This window comes from Thamnophis sirtalis, unplaced genomic scaffold (genome assembly GCF_051295495.1).
Source record: "Thamnophis sirtalis isolate CommonGarterSnake01/CBP01778 unplaced genomic scaffold, rThaSir2_p1.2 scaffold_5, whole genome shotgun sequence".
Taxonomy (NCBI): Eukaryota; Metazoa; Chordata; class Lepidosauria; order Squamata; family Natricidae; genus Thamnophis; species Thamnophis sirtalis.
In genome coordinates this window covers 60,617,970-60,634,954 of record NW_028261385.1, presented here as the reverse complement: position 1 = coordinate 60,634,954, position 16,985 = coordinate 60,617,970, and the positions used below count along the sequence as shown (strand labels likewise).

At 37.2% G+C, this 16,985-nt stretch overlaps 1 protein-coding gene across 9 annotated transcripts in view; it reads left to right on the top strand.

Annotated features, from left to right (window-relative positions):
- SECISBP2 (SECIS binding protein 2) overlaps positions 1-15,640 on the top strand; it is a 29,696-nt gene extending 14,056 nt beyond the window's left edge. For 5 of the 9 annotated variants that reach the window (XM_087715897.1, XM_014059942.2, XM_014059946.2 and 2 more), the window contains exons 10-18: positions 911-1,045; positions 1,194-1,332; positions 2,508-2,677; positions 4,402-4,573; positions 5,543-5,702; positions 9,703-9,923; positions 10,094-10,248; positions 12,159-12,357; positions 14,821-15,640. In XM_087715897.1, coding sequence (XP_087572023.1) covers positions 911-1,045; positions 1,194-1,332; positions 2,508-2,677; positions 4,402-4,573; positions 5,543-5,702; positions 9,703-9,923; positions 10,094-10,248; positions 12,159-12,357; positions 14,821-14,930 — 1,461 coding nt within the window. In that variant the 3' untranslated portion in view covers positions 14,931-15,640. The remainder of the gene's footprint in view (positions 1-910; positions 1,046-1,193; positions 1,333-2,507; positions 2,678-4,401; positions 4,574-5,542; positions 5,703-9,702; positions 9,924-10,093; positions 10,249-12,158; positions 12,358-14,820) is intronic. The other 4 variants (XM_087715898.1, XM_087715896.1, XM_014059944.2 and 1 more) reach the window with 2 other exon arrangements.
- The last annotated feature ends 1,345 nt before the right edge of the window (positions 15,641-16,985 follow it).

Here is a 16,985-nt window from a genome sequence, read left to right as displayed (position 1 = left end):
GTGTCTTTCTAGTTTTTATGGTTGGCAATTTTTGTGAATAGGTAAATACTGAGTGCCGAAACTGGAGCGTGTGTGTGTGCACTGGAACTCTGGAACCCGGAAGAGAACAGCTGGCCAGTGCATATGTGCATGGCGGCCAGGTGCTCTTTTCCGGTTTCCAACATGTGAATGCATGTTCATGCCGGCATGAAGACCAACTGGCCGGCGCGCATGTGCGAGCCAGAACTTGGAAAAGCAGCTGGCGATGGCATATGTGCCCACTGAGAGGACTCTGTGTGCCACCCTCTGGCACGCATGCCATAGGTTTGTCATCACAGCCTTGTGGTCTCAAAACTGCTTCATGGTTCCCAATGTATTAAGAATAGCTGCTCTACACACATTAGAAAATCTTTGGTAATTGCTTGGACCCAAAGTTGTTTGATGATGACAACATGCATGCACAATGGGATGGGCAATCTTATCACATATGGCACACACAGAGATGTGAAACTAAAGAACTGAAGCAGGAATATCACTTGAATCCAAACATGTCGTCATAATTTTGAAGTGAGTAACTAGAATCCTGTTAACTCATGAAGTTTTAAGGCTGTTGCCGCATAAGAACTTAGATCAGTAAATTAAAATCTACAAGTAATCCTTGTTTTGTAGCCGGCAACTTAGTCTTTAAGCAACGTGGTTATTAAGTGAAACAGCAACAATGTGTACTTTCTTCAGTTTTCCTCTGCTTTATAGACCTGCAAAGGTTGTAAACAAAAGGGCTGGTTGCAAAGTTTCTTTTTCATCCCCATTATATCTACAAACTGTTGTGAAACAAGTCAATTCCTAAATAAAGACTACTTGTGTTTAGATTACTGAACTGAGCCATAGTTTTTCATCCTTCATAGCTTTTTCATTGTATTTATTTTCCAAGGTAATCACAAAGCTCTCATTTGAGTCTCATGATCATTCTCCTCCAAAGGAATTAATACCTATGCCTGATGTATTATCCACAAGAAAAACAGGCAAACAGGATCCACCAGCTCCAATAGAAAAAAATAAAATGCAGGTAAAATTGTCCGTTCTGTGTTACACTAACTTGCTTGTGAGTTATACAAATATTGCTGGATAGGTATGCTCATATTTTATTTTTTAGATAAAATTTGGAATGTGAGAAAATCTGTGGGTTTTTGTTTTTGTTTTGTACTTCTTTACAGGATACTCTGCCATCTAAGAAAAATAGAAAAAAGAGTCAGATTCCTGTGCAGCTTGATTTAGGGGGTATGCTGGCAGTTTTGGAAGAAAAACAGCATGCAGAAAAATTAAAGCAATCGTTTAAACCTCTGGTGCTTTCAGGTATGCTTTTGATACTGTTTCTCTAGATGATGACATTCAAATTCATCACTCTTTTTCTATTTTGAACTTATATCTTCTAAGGTGAGGTAATTATTAAAAGACTTCAGTAGAAGGAATAGAAAGAAAGAATTCAGAGAAAGGATATTATTTTATTATCTGTCCATAGCAATGTGAAGTCAATGCTACCAGTTCTTTAGCTTGTATTGACTGTCATATGCATCAACTTTTTCCATGTAATGCTTTTTCTTACCAGTATTTTGTCCTTGTATTTATTACATTATTTCAATATTTGCTTTGTTTTCCTATACATAAGTTTCAATTTTTAATTTGCATCAATGCCTGTTCTTGGCTGTATTTTATGTAATCAGCCAATGCGTGTTTTTCTTCTTCAATAGTTTGTTTGATTTGAAGTAAACCTCTGCCTCCATTATGTGGGGCAGGTATAATCTATGAAAACCACTATGGGGATATAGTGCATAGCTTTAATGTTTTTCAGCCCAAATGGTCCACTTTTTATATCATATGTAAGCCCAAGTATAGATGGCTTTGATAATATTTCCACCATTCAAATAATAATAAATTATGATTATCATGATTTGTGGGTAATCTACCATTAGATTGACAGTCTTAAACACTGGATGGATATGAAAGATAAAGCAGACTGCTCCACAAAAGTTTATGGGAGCAGTCTGAATATATCATGCAATATAGTACAATAAGTGTGGTCAGACTTTGAAATGCAAGATGGTAATGACTTCACTGAATTTCAATGGTTTCATGACTTCTTAAATGTAATTTAAACATTTAGTGTTAAACACCAAACTGGTTTATTTGCAATAATAAGGTAAGATGAAGGTACAAGACAGAGAACAAACCATAGTATTTCATCATTAAAGAAATAGCAGTGATATAAACAACTAATTACTTTTAGCTAAAATTGGTAATGACAGGGCAGAAGAAATTGGCAGCAGTTTACTTTTCTAAAAAATTATAATATTCCCAAGAGAAGGCTTGTGTAATGTATTGCTACATAAAGAAAGGAAGATGTTCTCTTGTACATTCTTGAGTTCATATGATGAGTTCACTGCTAAACCTGAATTACACTCAAATGTAAGTAAGGGCTTCAGATTTAAAGCCTCCATCAGATTATATTTATATATTTATATTTGTTTCAGTTGGTAGTGGAGTAACATTGTCCACAAAGGAATCTCCCAGAATGACAAAAACGTCATCATCAATTCAGAAAAATACTCCACACAACCCCTTGGATTCTAGTTCTCCATTGGTCAAGAAGGGGAAGCAGAGAGAAGTCCCAAAGCCAAAGAAGCCAACATCACTAAAAAAGGTACATTACCTAACCACTCCAAGTACAGTATAGTGTAACTGTTACTCCTTTGCCCTACCAACATTTCTCAACTGTGACAACAGGCTGGCTGGAGAATTCTGGCAATTGATGTTGACATGTCTTAAAGCTGCTATTGTTGAGAAACACTGTTATAGATGCTTCATCCTTCTTTAATATTTAATACATATGAAATTCCTCAAACTGTTGGCTATCAGAAACATACTAAGGACTAATACATTAATCCTTAGGGATGTGGGAAGGGGACAGAATGTATCTGCCCTGAGTGTGGAAGGGATTGCCACTCCCGAATTGGACTTTTCAACCACACCAGAGGCTGCATTAGGACCTCTTTCCAGAGCACGATACCATAGTCTTTTGAGACTGAAGGATGCCAATGTGTAGGGATGTGGGTAAGATAGAAATTGAGTGAATTCACTGTTAAGGTAGAATTGCTGAAAGAGTTTTTGGGGAACGATCATTTTTGAAATGATCAGGAATATCAAATGTATAAGCTACCTTATTTTGATACAATAGCATAACATTAGTATCCTCCTGTGAGCTACCTTTTAATTTAACATTAAAAAGATGATTCTTCATGTTAATATAATGCCATAGTTTTCTCATGGGATTTATCTCTCTATTAATTTAAATGTTGCAATTAGCAACTGCTTGTCAGAGATGTGTAACAGCCCTTCTACTCTAAAACTACACCACCAGGTCTGCCTCTTCCAATAGAACAGTTCAGGGTGATGTAACAAAGTCTTCAGTTTAGTGTTTGCTGCCACCATTTTGTTTTCTTTTTCTTAAACAGGATTGTAACAGGCCAAAAGAATGAAACGTCCTCCCTTTTTTTGCAATTGAAGGAATTTAAGAGCATTTAAACGAATACCTGTTTTTTCAGTCTATAAAGACCAAGGCCTTCTGATGCATGTTACCACATTGTAATCTACATAAGACATAAAGTGGCAAAATATATCTGTTTAAAATAGTACTGAAAGTTTACTAAGAATACACAGTAGTAGTAAAGAAAGCATGAGATATGTTGGTTTTTAAAAAAAAATAAGGCTCAAAAAAGAAGTATTAACAAAGACACGATGGCTTAGTACAAAATGTTAATGAAGTATTAGATGAAAGACTACCTTTGAAAAAATTGTATGAGGCTTGCTTAGTGCCTGCTCAAAATCAAATCAAATCCAAATACTACTCTTTCTGGATATTAATGCACGTAGAAGTCTGCATAAATCAGATTTTTTTCTGCATTCTGGAAGATTTCATTTACAACTTGAGCTTAGATTCCTTTTTCTTTCTTCACAGTTAGTCATGGCTCCCAAGAAAATTCCACAGAAGAAAGGAAAAATATCTAACCAATTTCTCCCATGCTTCTTAGCTGCCAAGAAAGAGGTGTTGTTCTTCCTCAGGGATTTGGACAAGTGACCCTCTAGATTTTTGGCCCATTGGGGCGGTCAACATGAATAAAATCTGACCTAATGGGACTCTCTTAAAAGCCTACATTATTAAAGGCATTCATTTCAACTCATCCCATTGAGACGTGGAACAGGAATTCAGTATTTTCACATATTTAAAATCTATTCACTTGCCTTAACTACCTTTCTTGGAAAGTCAGACAAAAAGGATCCTAAAGTAGTTAAATTATGCCTGCCAACATTTCAGGAACCAGTTAACCTTATTTAGGGTGAGCCTAATGCAAGTATTTTCTTTTTAAGATTATTTTGAAGGAGAGAGAACAGCGAAAACAGCAACACGTTTTAGAACAGATGGCTACACCGAAGAAAGCTGATGCTGTCGAGCAGAATGCAGAATCTGTTCCTGATGACGAGCAATTTTGTAAAGCCCCGAAAGAAGGTGCAGGGTTCATGGACAACCAGTCAGAACCAGGTGCTTATAGGGAATGGAATTTTTTTAATGTGTTAATGAATAATTGGTTTGGCTTGTTTGTGAGACAGCTGCTTCTGCACGTAAGCCTAGATATTGCTTTATCCTACACTGTGCACAAAAAATATCTTGTTTAAAAATTCTCATCTTCCTTTTGTAAATATAATTGCCACTTTGAGCCTTTTGTAGATAGTTAAAACCTGCAATGGACAAGGTTGGTCTTCATTACACCAGGCTTATATCTTAAATTGGCATCTAGGATTGCCAAGTTTTATACATGCAAAAGGCACCGTTCAATTTAAAACAGGAACAGTAAAGAATTAGCTTCTCATATAACCTAAGGGACTTGAAAATGCGAAGAAGAGATAATATTTCTATTTTTTGCTTTAATCAAATTTTTAATGTAAATATAATGATAACTATAACAGTTACATTTAAAATTAATTATACAATTAAAATCTATAACTATACACACATATATAGAGATATACAATATTATATACATTTAGTATATGCATATATCACCTATTCTTTATTCTCAAGAAATATATAAAGTTTAACAATAAATTAAATATAAAATGCAATGAGAACATAGAATAAAGGAAAATGGGGGGAAACTCATAAATGTCTCACTTAGCAACAGAAATTTTGGGTTCCATTATGGTCATTTAGTCAAGGACTTCGTATTTATAAATATGAAACATATTCCCTTTGAAGGTTGATGATGTGATTATTTTAAATGTTAACTATTTGCTTTACGTACAAAGATTACTTAAACTTTAAACAGAAATATGTAAGATGTCCTGTTCTATGGTTTTCATTTCGGTAATCTCTCCTCCTTATGTGGCCTGTAACTTTTTATGCCAGTTTCACTGTAATAATTCCTTAAATTAGTCAATAATACTTCTAAAGCTTCTGATCTATTAAAAAAAATTAACCATTTGTGTATTCATTCAACTTCCTTTTACTTAGAAGTTGTAAAAGAAGTTGCAGAGTACCCAGTACTTCTGACGCCGAGTAATTCAGAAGTGGACTTGAAATGTACAGAATCTAGTGGTTCCATGCAAAACTCCATTGATCCATCACAGTTGAAATCCAACTTTCCCAAAATCCATAGCCGAAGATTTAGAGAGTAAGTACATTGGTATCAGTCATTCAAACATTGCTTTTGTTATAGGCTTGGGAGGTCTGTGAAGCAAGATGCCTATAAAAACTTTCAAATTGAATAGAGTATGAAGATACCATTTCTTATTCTCCCCAACTTGGGTAACATGAATGTTTGAAGGGAAGCTCTACTCATACTGATCTGAAATGTTATTACAGCTTCCCATGCAGTGCACAATTATGTTTTTTTCACGCTGATGTTCAAACAAGTAATTTTGACTTGAAATTTCCAGCTGAACCTCTGAAGAGCAGAAAGGGATGGTGCTGCCTCTATAGCCCTCTTCTGCATCCAATTTGACTTCCTCCATGCGTTCAGTTACATGCTGGATTAGTAAAATTCTGGAATGACCTTAATTGTAAACAAATGACATTTTAGGGTGGAATGGTGGATTTGCACTTTTGAATAAGCTTGTCCACTGGAAAATTTTGGTTCACCAAAGAAGAAATTGACATTTTTGAACTGTCTTACCCAGTTATATGTCCCATTTGGTTTAGGTATGTTAATTAGGTGTCAATTTGGTTCAGCCCCTGGTATAAGTAGGGACAAATATCTTCCATCTTGACTTGTGCCAGATAATAATCCATAGCTTGTCCAAAGACGTTCCCTATCCTTCAATCTAATTGGTATTTTTCCTTTTTTCTACTTTGTTCAGTGTTGCCAAATGTAGGGATTTTTTTCCTCATCCCTAGTCCATTGTACCACTTGTCCAAAATATTCTATGCTGATCATTGTTTCAAGGGAGACATTAGATTTTATTTAATCCAAAACTGTTTGGGTTGTTTTTTTTTGTTTTGTTTTTTTTGGTAGTCCACAGCATTCTTAAAATTATCTTCAAATCTGAAATCCTCATTCTTTCACTCTACCTTAATGTCCAGGATTAATTGCTGTACATTTCTGCTGGATAAAAAAAAACATGTATATATCTTTATTCTTCGTGATGTCAATTTGCCATTGCCATCCTGCTAGGGTTAATTTATTCTTTATTTCTGTAGCATACTGTCCATCCTTATTCTTGACCCTAAACTCCAAAATTATCTCCCACCTTCAGTTCTTTCAGATTTTTTAGTTATTAAGAAAGTATAATCTTTATTGTCATTATACTTAAATACAACAAAATTGGTTAATCTTTAATAACTCCCTGCGGGTATAGACTAGTTTTTGCCTAACTCTACTGTGGTACCAGGAACTCAAAGCCGCAGTGTCTAAGCACGCCACCCTCTTGTTCTTATTTCATCTTGTTCCAGGCTTCAAGCAAAATAAAATCTGGATAGGGTTAGTAGGATGTTGTGTGCCTCTCTGTTAAGTAGTGTATTCTTATAAAGTTTCCTTACTTTCGGCAAAAAAAGTCAGCATTTTATGCACATATCAAATTTTCAAACTTCCAGGTTTGTTTCCAACTGTCTAACCTTTCTGTTCTTCTATAGATTGTCTGTATGATTTAAATAGAGCAATGTGTATCCTTTTTATACTTGCTTCCCAATTGTGAACAACTATTTTTTTCCACATGTAGTTCTTACAGTGGCTTCTTGGTCATTATAAAGGTTCATCTGAGAAATAGTTGGATGTTCTGGCATAATTGCCCCGTTTCTCTGAAAATAAGACCTATCCTGAAAATAAGACATGTTTTACATGTGCACATAATATAAGCCCTACCCCCCCAAAATAAGCCCAACTGCGGAGCCAGCTGGCTGCCCGTTCCATCTGGTTGTTTGCAGTGCTGTATGCATGAGGCACGGGTGGGTGGGTATGGAGCCGCCTCATGCATCTTGCAAAGGCTTACCTCAGGGCTTCGGCAGCTAGGCTATCCACACCCCAACACCTGCCACATGGTGGCAGCACCAACAGCCATGTGCAGTAGGAGGTGTATGCAGGCCTATTTTTTCTGCTTGCTCATGGTTCGCAACGAAGCAGGAGGCCAAGTGATGTGCTGGTGTTGTTGTCGGAGCCAGAAGGTGAGGTATGTGTCCAGGTGTGGATGGCCTGGCTGCGGGCGCTCTGAGGTAAGTCAGCGTGTGGCATGTGGAGCAGCTCTAGCCCCTGCCTCGCCTCATGGTCACAGCACCAGTATGTTGCTCAGCCTCCTGCTCCATTGTGACAGCGAGCAAACAAGAAGTGGGTCAGTGGCCACACAGGATCTTGCTGGAAAGGGCTGCTGGAGCCACCTCTGCAAGGCGAGGCAGGTGTCGGGGCATGGATGGCCTGGCAACAGGAGCCCTGAGGTAAACTAGTGCAGGGTGTGTGAGGCAGTTCTACCTCCTGCCTCGTAACTGCAGCCCTAGCATACCACGTAGCCTCCTCCCTCCCCCCCACGAGCAAGCACAAGACGTTTCCTATTCATTGGAAAAAAATGTACACACGGGTGTTGTGACAGTAGCTGACTATATCCAGACAGAGGGTGCTGAGTACGTTTATCTTGAACCACTTCCATGCTGGGCAGTTCCATTGTGTGAGTGTGCATTAGTTTTCCTTGAACCACGGATCTGTTGGAAGTGTGGCTTGTATGAACGTCCCCTGAAAATAAGCCCTATTGCTTGTTTTGGCGCCCAAAAGAAAATAAGACCTGGTCTTATTTTTGTGGAAACACAGTATTATATATTTCACAATCTGGCAAGACTTATAGTCATAGTTATACTGTGATGAAGCATATCTTAAATTATCTAATTAACTTTACTATCTGTCCCATTTTAGTTAGTTGAATTCATTAATAGAGTGATTCAGTTATTTTGTTTGCAATTATATTTTCCAATCTCTGGGCCTCATAATGTTCTGTATATGAAGTAAAACTCTTAGTACCTTATCTGTTTCTTCTGTAACTTTAAACAATTCAATAGGAATTTCATCTGTGTCTGGTGCTATTCCTTTTGACAGCTGGTTTAATGTCTCTTGTCCTTCACTTCTAGGGCAGTCAGTTCCTGAATATATTCCTCTGCAAGAAATGTTTCTATTATTCTGCAATCCTTTTTGTAAAAAATATTTGAGTATTATCTCCAAATTCTATTAACTTCATTTGCTTCTATCCAATTCCTTCCATGTTTCTTCCTAAGAAGCCCTAACTTGGCTGAAACCTCCCATGATTTTTTAAAATCTTTCTAAGGCTATCTCTACTTTTTATCATTTGCCCTTTTTTTACATTATTCTTTACTTTTTTACATTATTGAACTATTTAATCCTTTCCTGCTTGTTGTTGAAAATCTGTGTTGATTTATCATAAATCTTATTGCCAGAGGCTTTAGCTTTCATCCTTTGTCTTTTCTCAGCTATCATGATGCTTGATCTGCACGTCATTTGAATAATTTCTTCTTTGAAATGTTTGAATTTTACAGGGTCTCTTATCTCTTCTGATCTCTCTTCAGGTTCTTTTTCACATAAGTGTATCCTGTCTGTTCCCTTAACTGAGCTTAATTTCTAAATCCCAGTAAAACTTCTTTAGCATTTGTTTAACTTTTAAAGTTTAACTTGTATATTTGGCGTCAATGATTCATGATCTGGTCACCTGGAAATGAAGTGATCTTCATTTCAAAAGATTGAACAAAATATACTTTTTGATCATCTGTTTCTTGTTATAAAGGAGATTTTATTCTGATGTTGTACATTCAGTAATGTCCATTTTGCTTATGGTGTCACATGAATATTGCATAGCATATTTTACTATTTACTATTCCAAATATTGTATATCAGAAATCTAACTAATTAGGATATAGCTGTGTCTACATAAGGAAAATTTTTAAATGAGGACAATTTGCCAGGCCTTTTCTTTTTTTGTATGTATATTTCTCTTGAATGTTTCTCTAAGGTATTTTAGTAAGTAGTTTTGTAGTTTATTTTATGATTTAGAACTTATTTGTTCTGAACACAGATTTCTTATTTATTTATGTGTATATATCTTTGATTAGAATGGATAAGAAAGAAGGTAGACAGGAGTCTCAGGCATTTGCTGAAATACTGAAACAATTGATTCTTTCTTTAGCTACTGTACCCAAGTGCTTAGTAAAGAGGTTGACAGCTGCGTTACAGATCTCCTAAAAGAGTTGGTTCGTTTCCAAGACCGCTTGTATCAGAAAGACCCTGTGAAGGCCAAGACGAAACGCAGACTCGTTTTGGGACTCAGAGAAGTGTTGAAACACCTGAAGCTGAAGAAGTTGAAATGTGTCATTATTTCTCCAAATTGTGAAAAAATTCAGTCAAAAGGTATGGTTTTTTACATTAAAGTATTTACCTAAAGCAAACAGATAATTTGTGATGTAGTTTAGTGGGACATTGGAAAATCCCTCAGGACATAAATGAAGAGAAATTAGTTACTCTGACAGCAAAATTCTTTTAACGGTTGGTTCCTTTAATTTGTTTTTTTTTAATCACAGGTGGGTTGGATGAGACTCTGCATCTCATAATTGACACTGCATGTGAACAGAATATTCCATTTGTTTTTGCTCTCAATCGCAAAGCTCTAGGGCACTGTGTGAACAAATTAGTGCCTGTTAGTGTGGTGGGAATATTCAGCTATGATGGTGCTCAGGTGAGTTGTGCTATAGCCACTGTTTGCCCTCCTCGGTTAATATTTCAGCTTTTAAAAGTCTTAATTATTAGTATTACAACAGCTACTGCCAGCATTTAAAAAGATGCCAATCAATACTCCAGGGTATTTTTCTATACCCTTAAGTAACTTGGTGCTATTCTAAGTATTAGAGCAATGCAGAATGGTTCGTTTATGATTACTTGTAGTAACCATGTTGCCACCCAGCAAATATGTCGGTTTTATGCAGTTACTTATATATTCAGTGCAGATGTCTGTAAAAAGAAAGTTTTTGCATGCACGGCTACAGGTAACTTTGTTTATTAGATTTATATGCTGACCATCTCACTCTCAAAAGCAACTTTTTTCAAATAAAAGTTGGCTTTCAATTAATCAGGGCTCTGCACTGAATACATGGACTGTTTAGCAAGCAGGAATCATTTCAGTGAGAAGATGGTTTTATCTCAAATGTGTATATGTCAGATACTCTTTTGTAATAAGTATTGAGCAACATGAAGAAAATTATGTTTATGTTTGAAACTTCAGCAAATTACTTTCTCTTTGCTTTCCTGCCTACTCCTACAGAAATGCCTTTTTGGCTGTAGCAGAATATTATTTCTAACTTGTTTGAAGAAAGAAATCACTGCACTTTCCCCATGCCTCAGTTATTCCATATGATTCAGAACATAGTATATTACAATTGTAAACAAGATGCACTGTGTAGACACTTATTAAAAAAACAGATAAGTGATTAATCAAAGGTCCTTTACAAGAGAAGATATACATATTTCACAACTGCGCCCACTTCCCAAAGTCAGTGGGGAAAAACATAATTTTCCATTTAATTTTAGTATTGCTTTCCCAGTATTTCAGTATCCAACAGTAACTGCAGTTGGTGGTTTATTAGCATCAGTCCATTCCCTTATGTTGGTGCAGCATCTAGGGCTTTTTGTCAAGATGATAAACTCTTTTGCTGCTTAGTTTAACTTTAGATTCCTAGATGATAGCAATAGCACTTAGACTTATATACCACTTTACAGCCCTCTCTAAGTGGTTTACAGAGTCAGCATATTTCCCCCAACAATTTGGGTCCTCATTTTACCCACCTCGGAAGGAGAGAAGGATGAATCAACCTTGAGCCTGGTGAGATTGGAACTGTCAAATTGCAGACAGCAGAAGTAGCCTGTAGTACTGCACTCTAATCACTGCCCCCCACCCCATGATCAACTTATTAAAACTTAGTATGATGAGTTGCCCTACATTCTTATAAATAAGACCCTATTTGTAAATACTGTGAAGTTATTGATGAATCAAGAAGTTTCATGGCTTCAGAATTCCTAAGGTGGACTTTCCCTGAAACAAAAATAAGTAAACTGATCTTAATTATCTATACAATTGTATTTGTATCATGCTGAGTTCATGCAAGTAGAGTTTGTTTTCACATACAGTTAGGATCTTGGCCACAGAGACTTCCAGAGGCACTATAATATAAAATGAATATTTACATAGGTATCATCACTGTTCAACAGCTTTTTTGTTTCAGTGTGCTGCGCTTGTAGATTCTGATTGCTAGCAAATTTTATGTAATGTTACTAGGTATTCTCTATTACACAATTTTCAGTAGGCAGTTCAAGCGCTTTAATTTCCTGTGTGTTTTATTATTTTATTAAATGCTATTTTCCAGAATCATTTTTGTAGTCTCTTGTGTTTGGTACTTTAGCCTTTAAAAATAAAAAAGCAAACAAACCCTTGATTTCCACGTATCCTTGAACTTGGGAATACATGTCAGATTGAGACTGTTGAGCTATTTAATCCCTGAACATGGAACTATGCTATTTGGAGATAACCAGTTATATTTGATGAGAAAGTTCTAAAATTAATGTCAATGCAAAATTCCAATTTTTATAAATCAGGACTACTTTCACAAAATGGTGGAATTGACCATGGAAGCAAGGCTGGCGTACAAGGAGATGATTTCAACTTTAGAGAAGGAGTCAAGTGAAGATGTAAAACAAAGTGATTGTGTACTCCAAACCGATCGGGAAGAGAATTGTGCACTAGATAATGGTATGGTGCCCTTTCAAGAATCTGAAGAGGATGCCCCAAATTACAGTGAGTTTTCAGGGTCTTTGTTTAAAACACGTAAATTGTTTTTGGTTCATCTGTATATTTTCATCTTTAAGGTAAACAGTTTTATGATAGCAGAGATAGCACAATTCATGATTACAGAATGTTCTGGATGACTCAAGAATGTTCTGCTCTCCCACTACAACTATGCCGTCCGTGGAGTACTTCAACATTTTCAACAGTAAATTTCTTTAACCGGTAGTAGTTTTAGAAGCTTTAGAATTGAGTTCCAGGGGAACAGAATATTCTGGAATATTCTTCAATTGCAGATTTGCACATTTGTTGTTGCAGAATATGTCATTTAATTCTTCAAACCTTGAGTACGCTAATCTTGGTTTGTTAATCCTTGCTGCAGTTTGTATTTCAGTCTTTAGAATGATGCCAGAAACTGCCTTTAAACCAGTCTTGCCTTGAGACTTCTATAGCAGAATAACTAAAGTTGTGTTAATACCCAAACATAAATACAGGTAATCCTTGAGATACAACAGGCCACTTAATGAACATTCAAAGTTACAACATACACCCCAAAAGTTAAAAACAAATCGGTTACAAAGTTACAAATTCTGCAGTGCCCCCATGGTCATTTGCCCTTATCATTGATCATAGAGATGCTGCAGCGTACCCACGCACCTATTTCCCTCCATCCTGTCCAGCCAGGTTCTCAGAGGTGCTGGGCCTGCTTTGCCAACATACTGGGTTCCATGAACTTTTCTCCACTCCCATCACCATTTGCTTACCTTTTGATGAGCTCAGGAAGTTAGGGTAGAAAAGGCCGCTCCTTCATTGGGCCACATGGTACAATCAAGAGGAAGAAATCCAGTCAGGTTTGTTTCCGTTGCAATTCTTTCCTCTCCAGCTAGCATAAACCACTACGATTTCCTCTTAACTGCCAGTGCTAGCTTTTTATGCTAGTGGTGCTAAGAAAAAATCTCACCTATTTTGGTTCCTTGCAAGTCTTTCCATCCCAGCCAGCATTAATTGGTGCGATTGTTTCTTAGCACTGCCAGCTGTAGCATTACGCTAGTCTTAATGTTGGTGCTGCTAAGAAGAAATCATGGTGATTTACGCTGGCTGAAGAGGAAAGGCTTGCAAGCAATCAAAATAGGCATGATTTCTTCTTAGCTTTACGCTACTCTTATACTGGTAGAACAAAGAAGAAATCCCATCTCTTTTGCTTCCATGGAAATCCTTTCCTCCCCAGCCAAGGTAATCACTACTGATTTATGCTGATTGGGGAGGAAAGGCTCGCAAAGAACCAAAATAGGCGCAATTTCTTCTAAGCGCCACTAGTGTAAAACTATGCTGGCGGAGCTAAGAAGAAATCAGAGTGGTTTATACTGGCTGTAGAGGCAAGAATTACAACGGAAGCAATCCTGATTTCTTGAGCTTGTTAAAGGATAACTTAAGTGAATGGTGACAGGGTGGAGTATGGATGAGGCCCATGGGGCTTTGGGGAAACTGAGGGGCAGGAAGCAGAGCATGAGATGTTTTAGATGGTGGGGGAGTCCTCCTGGGAGTATCTGTCATTGCACTAGGTCTCCCTGAGTTTGTCCCGGTTTCTCCCATCCCTGAGTCACCCCATGCTCTACCCATCAATCTGCACATTCTTTAACAAATGCATAGGGGAAAGCAGGGACAGGGGAGGTCTTTAGTTAAGTGCTTCATTTAACACAGTGATGGAGCCTGACTGGGCAGGCTCCATTACTGTTGTAAGTCGAGGACTACCTGCACTACTGCTCTTTAGGAGAAGCCAAGCAAAACCATCATTACCTTGTTGATCTCATTTGTGATAGAACGTGTATTTAAATTTGAATACCCTTCTCAGAGCAGTAGAACTCCTGTGTTATGTTTGGTATCAATTATAAGACAAGTTTGAATCAGTGCTCTAGATTCTTCCACCAACACATGTACTTGTATTATTTTTTTCATTTCTGAGAGCAGTAATTCTTCTGAATGCAGGCCATATCATGCTGTATTGACCAAACAATACATTAATACAAGGGTCTCTATCCCCTGGTCTGAGGTATTGGTCCATGCCTGTTAGGAACTGGGCCGCGCAAGCAGCGGGAAAGCAAGTGAAGCAAATGCATGTACGGGATCTAGGTTGCGTGCAAAACCATCTTCTCCCCCACCCCCACCCATCCATAGAAAAAATGTCTTTCATAAAACTGGTCACTGGTGCCAGAAAGGTTTATGAATGATTATGTGCATTTTTTGTGATCCTGGAGCTCAATACAAGAGTTGCAAGTTTTGAGTAGGAAATAGTTACTAGTTAGCTACTATGGGAACCATTTTTCCAACTCTAGTATTCTCAAAAGTATAGTAAAACTACATTGCATTCCTACTTTTTACGTTATAGCCTTTGTAAGAATTATAGTCCATAACTGTTGTTAATATGTCTTTGCCAAGAGGAAAATCTTTTTGTGTTTTGTTTGTTTGCACCTCTAGTTAAGATCTGGAAGCAAAAGCTTGAAGAGGAGTATAATCCCTACATCTTGGAGCTGGAAAAACTGTCAACCACTGACATGTTGCCCTTGGGTGTTGAGGAGCCTCAGTAAATCAAGACTACCTTCTTTGGCATTATTGACTTTTACTTTATGTGTGTGTCTGAGTGTATATAGACTTGTAAATAGTGAATTACCTAAATTTAATTATCTGTAATATAGGATAGAAAACCCACAGTTGAATTTCTGAGATAATTTAATGCCAAAGAATTCAGAGCTGTCCAATAACTTCCCTCCGAGGGCGAATTCAGTGAAACGCTTGGCTCATCCAAATGGAATACAGAATGAGACAGAAATCGAATCAGGTTTGTTTGTATTTTCATATAGCAAAACTGTAGAGAAAGCACCTTTAGCAGAAAGCCAGACAGGTAATCTCTACTCCTATAAGCACAGAGTCTCCAATCACTGTTCTCATGATTTCCTATAATTATATCACTGGATTGATACAAATGAACTGCATTGTGCTTGTAAGTGGTTTCTTTTTCTCTTTATGATAGAATACACAACTCTGCATAAAATAATATGAAATGAAAAAAAAGTGAAGGGAACACCATTGATTTTCTCTGGGACATTATTGTAAATATATATATAAAATATACTAATATATAATGATTCCATTTGGATATATGCAAATTAGCAAAAAAATGCAATACTGCCAGCTGGTTTATTTTGTGATGGAGCAATTTGGTGTAGGTCATGGGTGTGTCAATAAAAGATGGTAGAAGCAAAGTGGAATTATTAAATACATAGAGAATAATCATTAATTTATTGGTATGCTATTTTCCTATTCGATCCCGTTCTACAGCTTGATATTAACATTTGAAGGGCTTTATAAAGCCTTGGAACTTGGATACATTTGTTGCAAATATCCTGAATGGGATCCCCTCAGCTAACAACTAAAACTTCAGCACTTTATTAAATATTGGTGATAGATTATAGTCAGGGGGCTATGATGGCCTAGTGGTGAAGATGCTCACCTCCTAATTCAAGGTAGCATCAAATATTTCCTAGAGCATGAAGAAAAAAAAATCTGCTGTAAATTTTGCATGGTGTTAGGAAGGACATCCAACCAGTAAAATGCTCAGCTCCATTGCCCCACCTCTACCCCAAATTAAGGGATTACAGGGTTGTAAAAGGGAGTTTGGTGGTAGATTTTAGTCATAGTTACAAAAAATGTCCACCATATGATATCTTACTTTTTGCATACAAAGTAATTTCTTTGTTAATGGCTACCTTTAGAAAGCTAGTAGGATTCTGTTGTGCAGAAAGTGGCAGCAGTGCAAGTTGAGAAGTAGGCAATGTGAAATGACTGAGTTTACTAAGCACTCTTTTCTACAGTTTTGCTCATTTATCCATGCTAAAGGCACAGTTTCACCTAGTAGAAAAAAAAAGTGTGAAGGGTCATTGTGTCCTAGAACAGCAGTCCTCAACTTTTCTGGCTTGGCAACCCGGCAGTGGGGAGAAGAGGAGATAGTTCCCTGTGAGTGGCAGGTGAGTGTGCACCAGCGCACAAAGCACCATTTTGCGAGAAGCCACCGCTTGCATGAAGGGAGCTTCACGTGCATGTACATGCTCACCCGCCACTTGTGTAGCCCGGTTCAAACAGGCCACGGCCCGGCAGTGGGCCATAGCCCGGGAGTTGGAGACCTCTGTCCTAGGATGTTAAAAAAAAAAACCACAATCCAATCCTTTGTATTAGCTTTCCAGAACCCAAATAAACTTAGCTGAAGAGAGGTTAAGCTGCTCTATCAGCATAACGTTTTTTTTCCTCCAACAGAGCTGGAGGTCTTATTTCAGCCAGAAGAACCAACTGTTGTGTGGGAATTTGACACCCCTGCTCAGATGCTTTAGCCATTCTTATTTTTGCCAGAGAGATATGGAGGATTGTTCCATTTTGGACCATTTTATGATAAGCTTTCCAACATTTCAGTGTCTCGAGACAACTGAATAATTGTACAACTACTGTATTTTTCATTTTTTATTTTGCAATATGCTTCTTATATTGCAAAAGATGTTTGCATTAAAATAACATCAGGTATTTTACTGATGCTATTACTGGGCAGTTTCACAGAGAAAATGCTGCTTTTCTTCGTACTTGTGTGCCTTTTT